The 15,798-nt window shown below is 59.6% G+C and overlaps 1 protein-coding gene across 4 annotated transcripts in view; it reads left to right on the top strand.

The window, feature by feature from the left end:
- The window catches only part of ARHGAP8 (Rho GTPase activating protein 8), a 181,173-nt gene extending 169,315 nt beyond the window's left edge, over positions 1–11,858 (top strand). For all 4 annotated transcript variants that reach the window (XM_053919680.1, XM_053919678.1, XM_053919679.1 and 1 more), the window contains 7 exons: positions 116–214; positions 1,463–1,573; positions 6,724–6,797; positions 8,767–8,844; positions 9,609–9,737; positions 11,019–11,122; positions 11,496–11,858. In XM_053919680.1, coding sequence (XP_053775655.1) covers positions 116–214; positions 1,463–1,573; positions 6,724–6,797; positions 8,767–8,844; positions 9,609–9,737; positions 11,019–11,122; positions 11,496–11,789 — 889 coding nt within the window. In that variant the 3' untranslated portion in view covers positions 11,790–11,858. The remainder of the gene's footprint in view (positions 1–115; positions 215–1,462; positions 1,574–6,723; positions 6,798–8,766; positions 8,845–9,608; positions 9,738–11,018; positions 11,123–11,495) is intronic.
- Positions 11,859–15,798: the final 3,940 nt, after the last annotated feature.

Consider the following 15,798-nt stretch of genomic DNA (forward strand, 5'->3'; position numbering starts at 1 on the left):
CGGCCTCGGTTACCTCCTAGTTCTGGGCTGTGTTCTCCCTCCCCGGCCTCCCTCCCCTCCGGCATCTGCAGCTCTGCGGCCGCCTCCTTGTTTCCAATCTCTTCTGCTTTTTCAGTCACAAGTTTGGGAAAAAAGTCACCTATTTCAACTACCTGAGTGAGCTCCGTGTGCACCTCAAATGTGACCAGCTGGCCATCCCCCCGGAAGTTCTGCGGTGAGTTCGACCACAGCTGCCCATGTCCATGGGTCTCGGTCCCGCCCCATCTGGAGGAAGTCTTCCTGTCCTGCGTGGACCGGCCGGATTGGGCTCAGCAGGCAGCAGCATCCTCAAGGATGCGCGGTGGAGATGCCCACTGCTGACGGGGGTGCATGCGGGCCTGCTATTTCTCTCACCCACCGTTGCAAAACGGGTTTTAAAAAATAACCGCAGTGGTAATGGCTGTCACTGCCTCGGTGTTCTGTGTTTGGCTTTGGGGCAGAGCCTTGGGGTGTTTTTCGGGGTGTGGGTGACCCTGGACTGAGATGTTGTCGGGCACGTCACAGGTGCCCTCGAGAGCAGCGCGTCCGTGGCTTCTTGCTGAAAGCCAACTTGGTGTGTCTGCTGCTTTAATTTACATGGCAGAGGTGCCTCCCCGCCCAGTCTGTCATGTGGGGTGGGGGGGCGGGGGGAGCCCAGGAAGGCGTGTGGTGGCCTTTGCCCCACAGCCAGTGCAGGGTGGGGCCCCGTCTAACCCACGCCTCTGCCCTTTGCATCTCCCTCTCTGGGCGTCCTCTGAGGCAACAGGGCCCTCGCCAAGCTGCACACAGGTGAGGTCAGCCGCCTTACAAGGGGAGCGGAGAGGCTGAGCTCCCTCTGGGCTGCAAGCCACATGCCAGAGGCTAGGGACAGGGCAGTGCAGGGAGTGACTCTGCCCTCAGGACCCCCCCGGTGGCAGGGGCCACAAGTCAGAGACCACAGAGGCTGCAGGAGGCACCGCATCCACCTGGGGGGCGCTGGTGGAACGGGTGTGCCACGGGAGGCTTCCAGAAGGTGGTGACTCCTGGAATGGGTTTCAGGGGTACGGTTGGCTGCGTCAGGAAGCCAGGGAAGGGTGTTTCCAGCAGAAGGGGATGTCCCCATGCAGACACATGTGGGTGAAGTACTGGCCAGGGGTCGGCGGGAGAAACTGGACATTTGACGGGGCTGGGCTTCCCTTCCTGCCTTTTGTGTGAACACCCCCCAGCAATGGGGTGGAGTGTGTGTGTGTGTGTGTGAGAGAGAGAGAGAGAGAGAGAGAGAGAGAGAGAGAGAGAGAGAGAGAGAGAGACAGCAGTGTGGCACAGGCGCCCAGACAGCTGAGACACTTGGGTGTCCTGCAGACGCCCACAGGGCACTGGCCCGCAGACAGAGCCTGCAGGTGGCCCCTCTGGTTCGAGCCCTCGACCCTGCCAGGTGAGAGCTGGGCTCCTGCTGTGTCCACAGGTACGACGAGAAGCTCCGGAGCCTGCGTGAGGGCGGGCCGCTCCCTCCCGCCAAGACGCCGCCGCCGCGGCCCCCTCTGCCCACGCAGCAGTTTGGCGTCAGTCTGCAGTAGTAAGTGAGCCCGGCCGTGGGCTGTTCTTGTGTCCGCTGTGGGACCTGGGACGCCTCTGTGTGGGGGGAAGTTGTCCCCAGAGCTTGGCCTGTAGGGAAGTGAAGCCAGAGGCGACCGTCTCTGGGCGGGTGCCCACTGCTGTGTGGGTCAGTGCTCCGGACCCACTGTCTCCTCGGCCCAGAGTGAGGGAGGGCAGGGAGGGGTGGGTGGCAGGCCGCTCGCTGACCCCTGTGGACATGGTGTCCTGGTTCCCGGAACCTGTGACTTCGTCACCTCCCATGACAAAAGAGACTTTGCAAGTGTGATTAGGTGAAGGATCTTGGGGTGGGGGGTCATCCTGGGTGATCCGGGGGGCCCAGTGCCCTCACAGGGTCCTCATAAGAGGGATACAGGAGGGTCAGGGTCAGAGGGATGTGGGGACGCCCCAGGACCACGGCCAGGCAATGCAGGTGTCCCAGGAGCTGCGAGAGGACGGGAACGGGCTGTCCTCTGGAACCGCCAGAAAGAGCACAGCCCCGCTGGCCCGTTTTAGACACCTGTTCCGTCCAGGGGGGGTGAGGTAGTAAACTCATGTTGTTTTGAACTCCCCGGTTTACGGTTTTCGGTAGTTACAGCAGGACTAGGAACCTGGTACGTGATGTGAGAGGCAGGGGGCTGTGCCGTATGTGGGGGAGGGGGCTGTGCGGAAACCTGCCCCAGAGCCGGGTAAGTCTGTGGGGACCTGGTGAGAGCTGGCAGGGAGGGGGCCCAGGAGGAGCGGCTGGGGCGGGGTGGGGCCTGGCATGTGGGTGCGGAGGGGGCAGTGGGCATCTTGGGTGTGTCCTGGCAGGTAAAGGTGGACCGATGTTCTCCCGAACTTTGGGGTGCTAGGCAGGTCTGCACTGGCCACGTGTGGCTGCTGAGCGTGTGAATCGTGGCTGGTTGGTGCCGTTGAGGCCCTGAGTTTCTGACTTTATTTGAGTCAAGTGCAGCTCTGGACTGGGGGGCTCACCCCCGCCCCCCGCCCCCCCCCGCCACACGCATGCAGTGGGGCCATCTGAGAGAAGCGTTTTGTGCGCACTTTGCAGACACAGTATTTGTTCAGATAGGTTCTTCCCCTTCATGTATCTGGAACCCAAGTTCATCGAAAGTCATTTCCTTTTCTTTTTGTTGCACATTGTAACAAGTGCTGGCATGACCGCGCACTCCTAACAAACAGCCGGGAGGGAGGCAGGGTGGGGCACAGACCCGCAGTGGCTGTGGGCCCCTCTGGGGGTGCTGGTGAGAACTCTGCTCTGGGGGGGGGGGGGTCCCAGGGACGCCCAGCCAGCAGGTCTGGGATTTCTGCCCACCTGCCACCCTTTTACCCGCTTTCGGCCTGTCCTGAGGTTCTGCGGGGGTCCTGGGTGGCCCTGGCCAAGGCCACAGGCCTTTCCACCATCAATCCCTCAGCCTGGTGACTCACAGTGCCTTTTGGATTGGCTTCGCTGTTCAGAGCCACTTCTGTCTCCCATTGTCTAATAAAACTTTAAACACGAGAAGCCGAAAACACGCCCACCTGGTGGGTTTCTAAAGCCATCCACCTGAGCGTGGGGGAGATTCTCAGTAATCTGTGGCATCCTCTCTGCTCTGCGAAGCCCACCAGGGGCCCCGTGGTCTTGGGACGCGTTGACCCAGCAATTGAGCTCCCGATTAAAGGCAGGCATGAGTGACGTCCCTTAGAAAAGCCGTGGTGACAAGGGCCCCTTGTCACCGTGAAAACCGGTCCCTTACGTCTGCAGGGAGTGGTGAGGGGCATCGGACAGCCTTCGAAAACATCCTGTGCGTGCCACTTTGAGAGACAGTCCGTGTGATCGCCTCTTGAAATTAATATTTTCTGCTGTTTCATTGAGGACGACTATAATAAAATGGCAATAAACACATTAGATAAGGCACCAGCTATGCAATTTTCTTGGACTATGAATGAATAAACACCATTAAAATTCATAACCCAATCCTATTCGCAAATGTTAATTTGCTCAGTTAAAGTTCAAAACCACACAACAAAGCTATCAGCTTAGAAGAAGCTAATGAAGTTAGGGTGTTAATGGGAAGTCAGCGAGCGATTCAAGAGGTCTTTGCTGGCTTGCCATCCCCGAAGAGGGAAAATGGAAATGTTCCTGTGCATTTAGCACAGTCCTGCCTGGGCAGACGTGGCCTCGTGGGAAGAGGGAGGGGCCTCGGAGGGGTGGGGGAGGCCATATCCCAGTTCTGGCACTTTCCAGCTTGGGAAGTTGAGCTAGGCAACCCCAGTTTCTCTCTCTGTAACTGGAATTGAAACCTTACCCTCCTCACCCTCCAGGGCCACGGGGGCTTAGCTACAGGGCATCAGGCTCTGTGAGCCAGTTCCTGCTACCCAGCACTTTGCCTGCTCTTAATCCTTCATGGCCCCCTCCTCCAGGAAGGCTTCCCTGATGACTCCACACAAACAGGGACCATTTGTTGAAAAGACTATTTTTCTCTCATTGACTTGCCTTGACACCCTTGTCAAACACTGAGCGACTGTAAATGTGAGGGTTTATTTCTGACTTAATCTTATTCTATTGATCTATATGCCGGTACCACGCTATCTTATCACTGAAGCTTGTAGTAAGTTTCGAAACCGGGAGTATGAGTCTTCTGTTCTTTCTCAAGGTCATTTTGGCGGTTCTGAGTCCCTTGAGTCTCCACAGGAAGTTTAGAGTCAGCTTGTCAGTCTGCAGGCAGGCCGCGGGACCTCAGTAGGGATGGGGCCGCCTGTAGGTCAGTCTGGGGGCTACCGCCATCCTAACAAGGTGCGTCTTTGAGTCCACGAACACAGGATGTTTTTCCATTTACTCGGACCTTTAGAATTTTTTTCGGGGATGTTTTATAGTTTTCAGTGTGCCCGTGTGGCACCCTCTTGCTAAGGACCCGTTGGCGACCGATTCCTGGTTGCTGTCTGCTCGCGGGCGAGCAGGGCCACGCGGCTTGTTGGGCCCCTGCTCCTCTTCCAGGGTGGAAGGCCTCAGCGGCCAGGACATGTTTTGCGAGGGTAGAGGTGACGGGAGCCTGCTTTCCCTCCTCTTTCCCTGCGTGCTGGGGGACACTCCCACCCACAGTGGCTGGGCAGAGACCATAAAATGCTATTTGGGAAGGCTGTGGGGGTTGGGGGGGGCGGGCCGTCTTAGACTTTGGTTCTCAGTCAGGGGCCAGCCTGACATGCCAGAACCGCCACCCATTAGAGTTGGGGGGCTGGTCTAGCAGGTGAAGCAAACCTCTTGTTATAGCCCACACAGCTCCCAGGGAGGGCCAGCTGTCAGAGGGGTGTCACAGCCTGACAGGGCCTGCGCCACCTCCCCGCACCCCCAGTGAACACCGAGCCTCGGGCTGCTCCGGGCACAGGGGCCTGGGAGTCAGACTGGGCCTGGGAGTCACACAACCCTCGGCTGTGTGACTTCAGATAAAACATCCTCTCGGGTCTGTTTGTCCTCTATGAACACGGGGCCCCTGGGATGCAGGCAGCGGGCTTAGTAGGGCACCTGGTGCACAGTAAGTCCTCACAACATGGTCCTCTTGGCTCCCAGGCCCTCCTGCCTGACCATGTGGCTGAGACCTTTGCGCCGATCAGTCACGTGAGCTGCAGCCATCCCTCCCACTTCAGAAGCTGGGAGGGGAGATGAGACAAATGACTGGCACAGAGGATGGGAAAGCCTGGGTGCCCGGCGTGGTGGGCCTGCGCACCCCCCTCCCCACCCCGTACCAGTGTAAATTCAGGCTATCCTTCCTCCCTCCTTCTTCTTCCTGCTTTTAAAAAGTCACAAACTCACCTGCCTACATCCTTACCTGCAAAACCTGGGAAAGAACATGTTCTGAGCTACTCAAAGCACTTCTCCTCCTAAGGGTGGGAGTGCGAGCGACAATACTGAGCCAAGAATTCCCGCCTGGCCTCCCAGGCGGACGGCTGGCCAGCAGTGGGCTGTGCATCGCCAACCTGTGCAATTGCGCCCTGGCTCCCAGAGCCCCCGCCCTGCGTGCACCCCTGGACGACAGTGTAGGGTGTGGGTTTAACACGGCCCCAGCCCCCCTGCAGGGACTGGCCCTGGCCTGCAGGGCGGAGATACACGGGGCGGGGTGTGCTGTGAGAGGACCCTCCCCCCCCACCGCTGCTGCCCCGGCGTTCCCACTGAGCCAGGAGCACACGCACCTCCTATCCAGAGCCCCCAGGGTCAGTTGTCATTCTCCGCGGGGGCCCTGCCAGTCCCTGGGGCAAGCCCTTCCCTGCTGCTCAGAGCCGGGAGGAGAAACCCAGGCTGCTGTTTCTATCGAGAGCAGGGATTGAATGCCAGGGCCCCGTTCTGCGGGCTGGGTGTCTGTCTGCTCCTTCACCGCCCGGCGACCTGCAGGAGCCCTGCAGCCTGGGGCAGCCCGCCCCTGCTGGGACCTCAGTCTCCTGCTCTCCCAGGCCCTTTCCCTGCGGGAAGTCTGCTCTTAAAACACGAAACATCGGCTAAGCTATCGGCGAAGGGTTTGTTCAGCAGCATGGCGTGCCAGCTACCCGGGGTCCGGCCCCGGCAGTGAGTCTCAGTTGGGTCCCCTCCCAGGAACGGTAACTAGCCTGGGCTTTGGAATCAACAGACCCGGGCACTCTAGCTGGGTGAGCCTGTGTGAGTCCCCGCAGAATCCTGGACACTTGTCTGCACCTGTGAGAGGGGCCCCCTGTGTTTGGCCTGGGAAGCCCCTAGCTCCTGGCTTTCCAGTGATTTTAATTGTCAGTGGCTTTGACTTACAGCTTAGCAAAGCCGTTCACATCCTTCACCATTGAATGTTTGCAGCCCCCAGCATTCCTGCTTTCCCGACAGGGAAACCGAGTCTGGAAAGGCTCAGAGAGAGGCTGAGGGTTGTCCAGCTCAGGCAGGGCCAGGACTCGCTCTCCAAGAAGACGGAGGAAAAGAGCCCGCAGCTGGTGGACCCTCAGACACCACGCTTTCATTGTTATTCCTGCCACTCCTGGCCACTGGGCCACCTGAGGGCAGCTGCGTCTCTCTCTCTCTTTCTGCAGGGCTCCCCGGGGCTGTGTTCTCACAGGTTTGGAGAAGACTGGAGCCCTATACTGTTCACAATCGCCCGTCACGCCCAGGTCAAAACTGTTTTGTCTTTTCTGTCCCCTCAGCCTCAAAGACAAAAACCAAGGCGAACTCATCCCCCCTGTGCTGAGGTTCACGGTGACATACCTGAGAGAGAAAGGTGAGTGGGAGCTGGCTCCAGCTAGGGGGCTGGGGGACGGGAGGGCGGCCCGTGCACCTTGCCGGGAGGCCGTCCTGGGCCAGGGAGTTGGAGGAGGGCAGCCCGTGCAGGTGGGTGACTAGCATGGGACAGGCTCAGGCACGGGCTCTCAACCTGCGCTGTCTGGATTTGAATCCTGGCTCCACTGTCCTAGCCGGGTGAGCTTGGGCCTGTGAACGTACCTTCTCTGGGCCTCTGTCTCCTCCTCGGCCCGACGGGCTGCTCACAGGGTGGCTGCAGGGCCCAAGGAGGTGACACATGGAAGCCCTCTGCGGAGGGGACTCTTTGACACGGCAGATGAGCCTGGGTCGCAAACCCCAGGGGTGCACACGCTCGGGGATGTGGTGAACCTGTGGCCCCTCTGGGGCTCCCGAGGCCAGAGCTCAGAGCTGCAGGGAAAGTGTGTGGGGGCTGCGTCTCCCCTAACAGGGGAGGACTGGGAGGGATGGTGGCCCCTTGCAAGGGCAGGTGCTGCGGGCGGGCGGGGGGACACATCAGGACGTGAGAACCGCCACTGTCCCCAACGCCCAGGCACTGTGCGTTCTGATCCTACAGCCGAGGGCCTGGCTCCTTGGGAGCCATCTCTACTCTGACGACCGTGTTTTGCCGTGTATAATGCACATGTTTTTGCCCAAATTTTTGAGGGAAAAATAGGATGCGCATTATACGTGGGTAGTACTGAATCCGTACCCATGTAAATGTTTTTAATTCTTTTATTGGTGCTTATGCGCGAAAAGTGTAACTCTAGAAAACAGTAACGATATCCGTGTGCAAAATAATACCCTGGGATCTGATCATCGGTTTTGTTTCTAAATGTAAGTGAGGAAAAAATTGAATCAACGATTAAAGCAAAATATTTTTTTCCTGAAAGTTTGGCCCCAAAACGTGGGTGCACACTGTACACAGGAGTGCATGATACCTGGCAAAAGACGGTGAATGCGCTTTCTCCTGCTCCCCTTTCTGTTACGAATTTCAGGACCAGACGAACGCTAGTGCGTGAAGACCCACGTGGGAAACTGTGGAAGGGGCTGCTTTTGTTTCCTGTAGCTACTCTATCCGTTAAAAACACAAAAACAGGCCTCAGCAGGAGCTCAGGGTCTGTTTGTTGAATGAACACGGGACTAGAGGCTGGAGGGAGAGGGGCAGAGGGCCAGACCGTGTGGGTCCATGGCAGGGATCCATGGGAAGCTGCCCTGTGGCTGATGAGGACCAGGGAGGGCTGCCGCGGGAGCTGGCCAGAGTTGTCCGTGCCCGCTGAATCGCTCCCTCAGCATCAGAAGGGAGGAAGACTGGAGAGGGGGCAGGGAGAGCATGAGCCTCATCTGTGCTCCCCCAAGTGGGAGTCACTACCCACCGCAGGGAATTGCCCCATAGAACCCTTACACATGGCGTGAGTGCTGAGTGGCTGGATTTTAAAATTTCATTTAATTTTAATTAAATTTAAATCTCCACGTGCAGCGAGGGACTGCGTGCTGGGCAGGCCAGCACTAGACCCTCTTGGGGAGAAAGGAAAGCAGCGGACTGTGGACCCGTGGTGTGCCCGATGCACGCCATGTTTTCCCGTCCATCAGCCTGCGGGGGCAGCGGGTTGCCCAGGCCTCACTCTGCGGACAGGTGGCTGAGCTCAGGCAGCTGTACGCTCGGTCCGGTCCGAGGCAGAGCCACCCAGGACCCTGGTCTGTCTGGCTTCAGTGGTGGTCAGTCTCCAGTCTCCTTTCCCAGGGGCCACACAGGTGGAAGGGAAATCAGGTCAGATTGGGAAACGTGGAAAAGTTTGAACCAAGAGGAATAAATGAAGGAGGGCAGCGGATGGTAGGGGGAGTGATGACCTGGACTGGGGAGGGTGACGCACGGGCAGGGGGAGTCATGGAAGGTTCTGGAAACCTGATTGCTGGGGCCTGTGAGACTCCTGGAGGCTCTCTCCCTGCAGGACTGCGCACGGAGGGCCTGTTTCGGCGATCGGCCAGCGTCCAGACCGTCCGAGAGATCCAGCGCCTCTACAATCAAGGTGAGTCGGCTCCCCCGGAACCTCCTGCCCGCTGGGGCCTCAGGGCCCCCCACCCAAGGCAGCCTAGCTCCGCTCCCCGGCCCTCAAAGCGCCCAGGGCCGGGGCAGCTGTCCCGGTGGGTCCTGTGCCCAGCCCCAGGCCAGGTGGCCACTCGATGCCATTCTGCCCTTAGGGCTTCTCCATGCACACCAGGCGGGCAGTGTAGGCAACTGTTCTGCAGCAGGTCCATCAGCAGCGACGCCGCCCCGCTCAGCGCAGTGTCCTCAGCAGCCAGGGAGTAGCCTGTGGGTGGGGAGAGGCAGCGAGCACGGCGCCGCAACGCCAGCAAAGCAAGATTAGCTCATTCACAAGGAGGGTCCGTGTGCTCCACGCACTCTCATAATTTCCGTGGTCACACATTTGATCGTTCAGTGACAGGGCCGGTGCTGGGCGCTGGCAGGCCGGCCCCTTCCCGTGCCATGTGTGGGCACTGAGGTCAGTGGGAGCCAGGGCCCTGACCCCGGGCACTCCCACCCTAGGCGGGGCAAAGCTGCCTAGCAGAGAAGTCAGCAACGCCCCAGCCTCCCCCAAGTGGGGGCAGGTGGGGTGACAGCACCCCCACTCCCAGAGAGGACAGAGCCCGCCCCTGGCCAGAGTCAGCCCCAGTCGGGCCCGAAGCCTGAGCCTCTTCCCTCGGAGGTTTCAAGCCGCTTTGCGTCCCCCCCATGTTGAAGCCGGGCCCCCAGCCCAGGGTCGGAACTCAGGTGTGCGCACTCTGTGTCCAGGCAAGCCCGTGAACTTCGACGACTACGGGGATGTCCACATCCCCGCCGTGATCCTGAAGGCCTTCCTGCGGGAGCTGCCCCAGCCACTGCTGACCTTCAAGGCCTACGAGCAGATCCTGGCAATCACCAGTATGTGCCAGCCGGGGGCCGCCAGCCACGGGCCGGGAGAGGGGTGCCCTCGCCGGGACCTGGGGTGGGGGGTGGGGTTGTCAGGTGCAGCTGAGCTGAGAGGCAGGGTAGTCAAGGGCGAGCCGGGCCTGGTTCCTGGCACCCAGGACGTGCTTCGGGCACAGTGGCTCTGTGACAGCGGGGGGCCCCTCCTGCCCGCTGTGAGGGCTCTTTCCTGAAGGGGCCGTAGTGGGAGCTGGAGGCCGCCCCTGCACTGGGAGCCACTGGGGCTGTCATTCGGAGCAAAATGGGGTGAGGCTGGAAAGCTGAGTTCCAGGACTGGGGCGGGGGGACCCCAGGCATGTGGGTGCCTCGAAAATAGTCATTTCATGGGAACTCCGTGTCCCTTTAAGTTACCCAACAGCATGTTTTCACGGAAGAGTGGCTTTTACTAAAAAGTCAGCAAGAACGTTCACAGTAGAAGGCTTGTGTCTTTCATCTGTGGCTTGTGTGCAAAGCCCAGAGTGTTCGTGGTGACCCCGCCCGAGGTGTAGCGGGCGGTCCACATGCCCAGGGACTGGGGTGTGAGAGTGAGTGTGTGTGAGAGTGTGCAAGCCAGTGCATGTGTGAGTGTGTGGGTGTGAGAGTGAGGGTGCAAGCCAGCATGGTGTGAGTCAGTGCATGTGTGTGAGTGCATGTGAGTATGTGAGTGTGTCTGGGTGTGAAAGTGTGGGTGTGCAAGTCAGCATGCATGTGAATCGGTGCATGCGTGTGAGTGCGTGTGTGAGCGTGCGGGGGTGCTGCTGCAGGGGCAGCGGGGGGACGCTTGTTGGTTGGTGAGTTTTGACCTGAAGCTCACAGAGCTTGGCGGGGGTCGTAGTCAGGAGGGAACTGGGGTCGGGGGCAGTCTCACACCGGGACAGCTACATCCCGTCCCTTGTCAGTGTGGGGCCCCGAGCCGCTGAGAATCACAACCGGGTCAGGTCAGTCGAGAGTGGGGTCAGCACGCGTCCTCTGTAACGGGCCAGACGGGAAATATCTCGGACTCAGGGGGCCCAACTCCACTCCATGGAAGCAGCCATAAGCAGGGTGCCAGGGGAGCTTTACTGATAAGAGCAGGCCGTTTGGCCCCGGGGCCCCCGGGCTGCTTGTGCCCCTTGTGAGGAAGGGGACAGAGCTGGAAGAAGGAACCTGCACACCAATGAAGTAAGCAGGTGCTCCAGACCAGCTCGGGGGGCGGTCTGTCCTCCCTCCACCTGCGCCTGCCCCTCGGAAGGGCTCAGGGCCCTCGTGCCGTCACAGGTGTGGAGAGCAGCCTGCGGGTGACCCGCTGCCGCCAGATCCTGCAGAGCCTTCCGGAACACAACTACGCGGTGCTCAACTACCTCATGGGCTTCCTGCACGAGGTGAGTGGGTGGAGCTGGGCTGCTGGGGGGAGGCTTCGCCCTCTCATCAATGCACATTGACCGGGGTCTGGGGTCACACCCTCCCTCCGCCTGGGATGCTGCTTCCTGGTCCCCAAGGACTTCATCCGAGACCTGGAGGGCAACTGCCGCACGGAGAAGCCCTCTGTCTGCCGGCCGTGATCGACCATGCCCACCCCTGCTGCCCCACTTCATCTCCTGAGCAGGGGCGGTCGGGAGGCAGGGGCTGTGTCCCCAGTCACCTGACTGGGGAGCAGCATGGTGGCAGCACAAGGTCATGGCCCTGGCTCCCGACCCAGTGCTCTTCCCGCCGTGCAGGGCCCACGGGTCACCCCGTCTCACGTGTATCCTCCAGGTGTCCCGGGAGAGCATTTTTAACAAGATGAACAGCTCCAACCTGGCCTGTGTCTTCGGGCTGAATTTGATCTGGCCGTCCCAGGGGGCGGCCTCCCTGAGCGCGCTGGTGCCCCTGAACCTGTTCACCGAACTGCTGATCGAACACCACGGAAAGGTCTTCAGTGCCCAGGACGCCCGCGGGGAGCCTTGCGCCGGCCCAGCGGGTCAGGAGAGCAGGGTGGCCCCTTCACCAGTGGCCTCGCCACGCCCCCTGCGCCTTCATCCCCTGGCAGCTGCCGGGAGCCTCCGCTAGTGTGGAGAGATCTGTCCATCTGTGCGCGGGTGTGTTTGCTAACTCGCCATTAAAGGCACTTCTGACGAACCTTCCGGTGGCGATGCCGTGACTCTGGTCCTCCGGCCCCTCCCCACGTTCCTGAGCTGTGGGCGGAGGTGAGATGGTGGCTCTGTCAGAATCACAGTCCAATGTGGCTTCACTGGAAATGGGTGTTTGCGGGCTGGGGCCTTGTATGGGGCAGCCACTGGGGCTGCGACACTGTGTAACAAACGGACCAGTAACGTACAGCAGCAGCGTTTCTGGCCAGCTGTCGGCGGGCCAGCTGGGCAGCTCTGGTCTGGCCAGGGCTTTAGGGAGCAGAATGTGTTCCCGCCCTGGAGGCAGAGGGGCAGGCGGCCTCCTAGCCCCAGCTGCCGTCACAGGTGCTTACACTGCATTGGCCAAAGCCGGTCTCGTGGCCAAGGCTGGATCACAGTGGGAGGGCTCTGCCGAGTTATTTGGCACAGGTGATCGTTGTTAGGGGCTTGAGGGGGCTTCAGTGACCCCCCCCCACCCCACCCCCCATGCCCAAGCTCAGAACATCAACGGGGAAGACATCCCTTAGGCAGAGCTGAGCAGAGACCTACCTTAGATCTGGGGCCAAGGGCGTTTGCTCAAACCCACCGCCTGGTCCCCACCCCAGAAGGTGTGGACTGGAACTCAAGTGCCCCCCGCAGCTGACTTCTGAGGACAGTTCCGCTCCTTCTCACAGCTGAGCCAATCCAGAGACTCCCTCCTCTTCCCAAGGGAGGGGTGAGGGTGGGGAGAGGGGCCAGGAGTCATTCCACCTGATGAAGTTCTCCCTCCCTGCCCCGTGACAGGTGGGTATGGAGGCCCAGAAAGTACAGGGACTTCCCTGAGGTCGCACAGCCCGTAAGCGCCGAGCTGGGGGATGCACCTTCCTGAAGCCACGGGGAGGGGTCCAGGCCTCCGTCTCCCCATCTGTACAATGGGGGCCTTCACGCTGCGTGCCCCGCCCCCTGCCCACCCGCTTCTGAGCCAGCCAGCTCAGGAGCCACTCAGCCTCAGCTGGAATCGGATGGGACACGCACACCTGAGCAGTGTAACCTCCACGCACCTGTTCCCCGTCTGAACAGGGGAACCAACCAGCGAGGCACCAAAATCACGGCCACCACACAGCACTTTGGACATTCCCTGGTTGGACCGGAACCATCTAGATCTTTGGTTTAGAGTGGACTTTGGTCCCCCTAGATGGCCGTCTGTGTTCCTCAATCTGTACGGCCCACCAGACGCTTGTCCAGTGACTGCCGTCGCCCTGAGCAGAGGGCAGACACCCGAGACTCCGGCCCCGGCTCAGCCCGCGCCTGCGCCCGCACTGCCAAGTCTCCAGCAGAGAGTGGGGCGCCAGGCGCCAGCCGGGCCTTCGGATGGGAACCCGTTCCCCGGACTCCGCCCGTCAGCTCCCAGCTCCGCTTCCTCTCTGGCCTCCCCACATCTCTCCCCAGGTCTTGTCTTCCCTGGCTCACAGTAACCTGGGCTGGAACATTCTCTTGTGCATCTTAAGGAGTGATTGTCTATTTCTTCTCAGTTCTGCTACCAACCCTTTTTCTTTTCTTTCATTCTCTCCTCTTTTTTTAAATACAACCCTCCAGTTCTGACCCACCAGCACAGGGAGCCCAGACCTGGCCTGCGCGGGGTCCCCAGGAAGGGTCGGGTTTGGAGCCCGAGGACAGCCCCCCCAGGGCCCCCAGCCATGAGGCCAGCCCTCGGGAGGTGTCTTGTTCTCACACAGTTCAGAACAACCCTGAGCAGCCTCAGCGTTCTGTGGCAGAAAAAAAAAATCTGAAATAAAAATGATGGCTCCCTTATGCGCTCACCACTGTGAACACCAAAATTAATGACATTAAATCAGATCTCATGAATTATGCAGAAAGGTTTATGGCACGACGCACGATTGTGCAATATATGCCTCAAATTTTCTGATGCCGAAAGGTGGCCCGTGAGGTTCTCCTGGGTCCGCTTTGAGAGCAGTCCCCCTGCCACGCACCAACTGTGGAAGGGGGTCGTGGCTCGTCACCCTCCCCGCATCAAAGCCCAATTTCCCCATCAGTTCCCTGCAGAAGGAAGTGGTTACGGTGTAATGTCTTGGAAACATACACAGCGCCTTTTCAGCTTGAAACAATGAAACGTGATGGGGAAATGAGGACTCCAGGGTGTCTCTGTCTACAGCACGTGTGGAAAAACTGTCCAAACATTCACTTCTGCAGAAACGACAGAAGTTATGTGACACCAGAGAGTAGCAGGCTGCGGAGACTGTGCCGCTGACGCCCACAGGGAGTGGTCAGATCCTGTCCAGAACCTAAAAGGCTAAAGCAAAGAAAGCAGGGGATCAGTCTACCCCAAGTAGAGGGAGCCGTCGCTGGGGGGAACCAGGACCAGGCACCCCATTTCTAGGGCCAGCCCAGATTCACAGCTGTGTGACCCTAGCTAGGCAGGTCATTTCGCCAGGCAGGAGAAGCTTGGAGTTGGAAGGCTCGGCATGGGCTTGTGTCTGACACCGTGGGGGGTGGGGCTGGGCTGAGTGCTTCGAGCTTTTCCCCGTTCGTACCACGAGAAGGCACGTTGTGATTCCATGTGCTCTAAAGCACCTGCTTTGCGCCAGGTGGCGCCCATTTCTCAGTTTACGGAGACAAATCGGACACACCTGCTCGCAAGGGGCTTGCAGAGCACTTGGGGAGGAAATAAGCAGAAACACGCACAAGGAATGTTTTTAAAGATTTTATTTATTTATTTATTTATAGAGACCAGAAGGGAGGGAAAGAGGGAGAGAAACATCAACCTGTGGTTGCCTCTCGAGCACCCCCTACTGAGGACCTGGCCTGCAACCCAGGCATGTGCCCTAGTCTGGGAATTGAACTGGTGACCCTTTGGTTCCCAGGCCGGCACTCAGTCCACCGAGCCACAGCAGCCAGGGCGGTGTATGTTTTTACAGCTAAAGCAGCATGTGCAGGACAGAGGCAGGTGCAGGGAGGGAGGGAGGGGGAGGGAGGAGCCAGGGCAGTGAGTCCTGGACGTTGGCCAGCTTTCCCACTTGAGCTATGCGGGCAGCCGAGAGTGCGGGCCTTCCCCCAGATGGAGGGGATGGGCTGGAACGGAAGGGCGACTTCTGCTGCTGGTGCGACGGCCCAAAGCCTTACTCTCTGTCACGACTGCCGGGGGTCAGGGAGCGGGAATCCAACGACAACGCCGAAGGAAAAAGAACGTGAAAGTCACTTGCAACTCGGCCTCCCCTAGGTGACCGTTGTTAAGACTCGAAGGAGCGGGATGTAGGTTGTTACAAGCACTTGGAGGAGCAACTTGGTCCAGCAATTGTACCTGTCGGGCAGTAGCCAGACAGGTGGGCGCAGGGCCTGTCTCCAGGCACCGCAGTGTTGAGGACAGAGGGGGCAGCCCCGAGCGCCCGTAGACGGGAGGGATGGCAGGCAGATGGGCGTCACGTCCGTGTAGTCGAACAGTGCGCTGCAGGAAAAGTGAACAGGCTGGGTTTGCACGTCCCCACATGGCCGCATCTCCAAATACGACGTGAGGCGGGGGAGAGCTGACGCACAGCGGGCTTTCACCCGTGAGAAATCAGAAAACCCCCCAATCCTATGTACGCTTTATGAGCTACCCAGTAGTTTGAACAATATACGTAGAAAAAGGATCTTAATCAAGTGAGTGAGAAGGCGACATACCAAGTTCCCCATGGAGGGGCGGCGCATAGGTCTTCAGCTACGTCTGTAATGTTTTGTGCGTGTCCGAAATACCTGGGCGCCCCCTTCCCACAGGACGACCGTCCGACAGACGGCATCTGTAAGCCCCGGACACACTGAAACAAAAGTGCAAGCAAACCAGCGTGCTCTGGAGGCACCAGAAGGGCACCATGGTGGCTACACCGCACGGGCTGAGCCTCCACGGTGTGGCTGTAACCTGCGGCAGCCAGAGTTGGCACTTCTGTCGGAGGGGCGCGATCTCCAGGAGGAGATGA

Source organism: Desmodus rotundus, chromosome 3 (assembly GCF_022682495.2).
Source record: "Desmodus rotundus isolate HL8 chromosome 3, HLdesRot8A.1, whole genome shotgun sequence".
Taxonomy (NCBI): domain Eukaryota; kingdom Metazoa; phylum Chordata; class Mammalia; order Chiroptera; family Phyllostomidae; genus Desmodus; species Desmodus rotundus.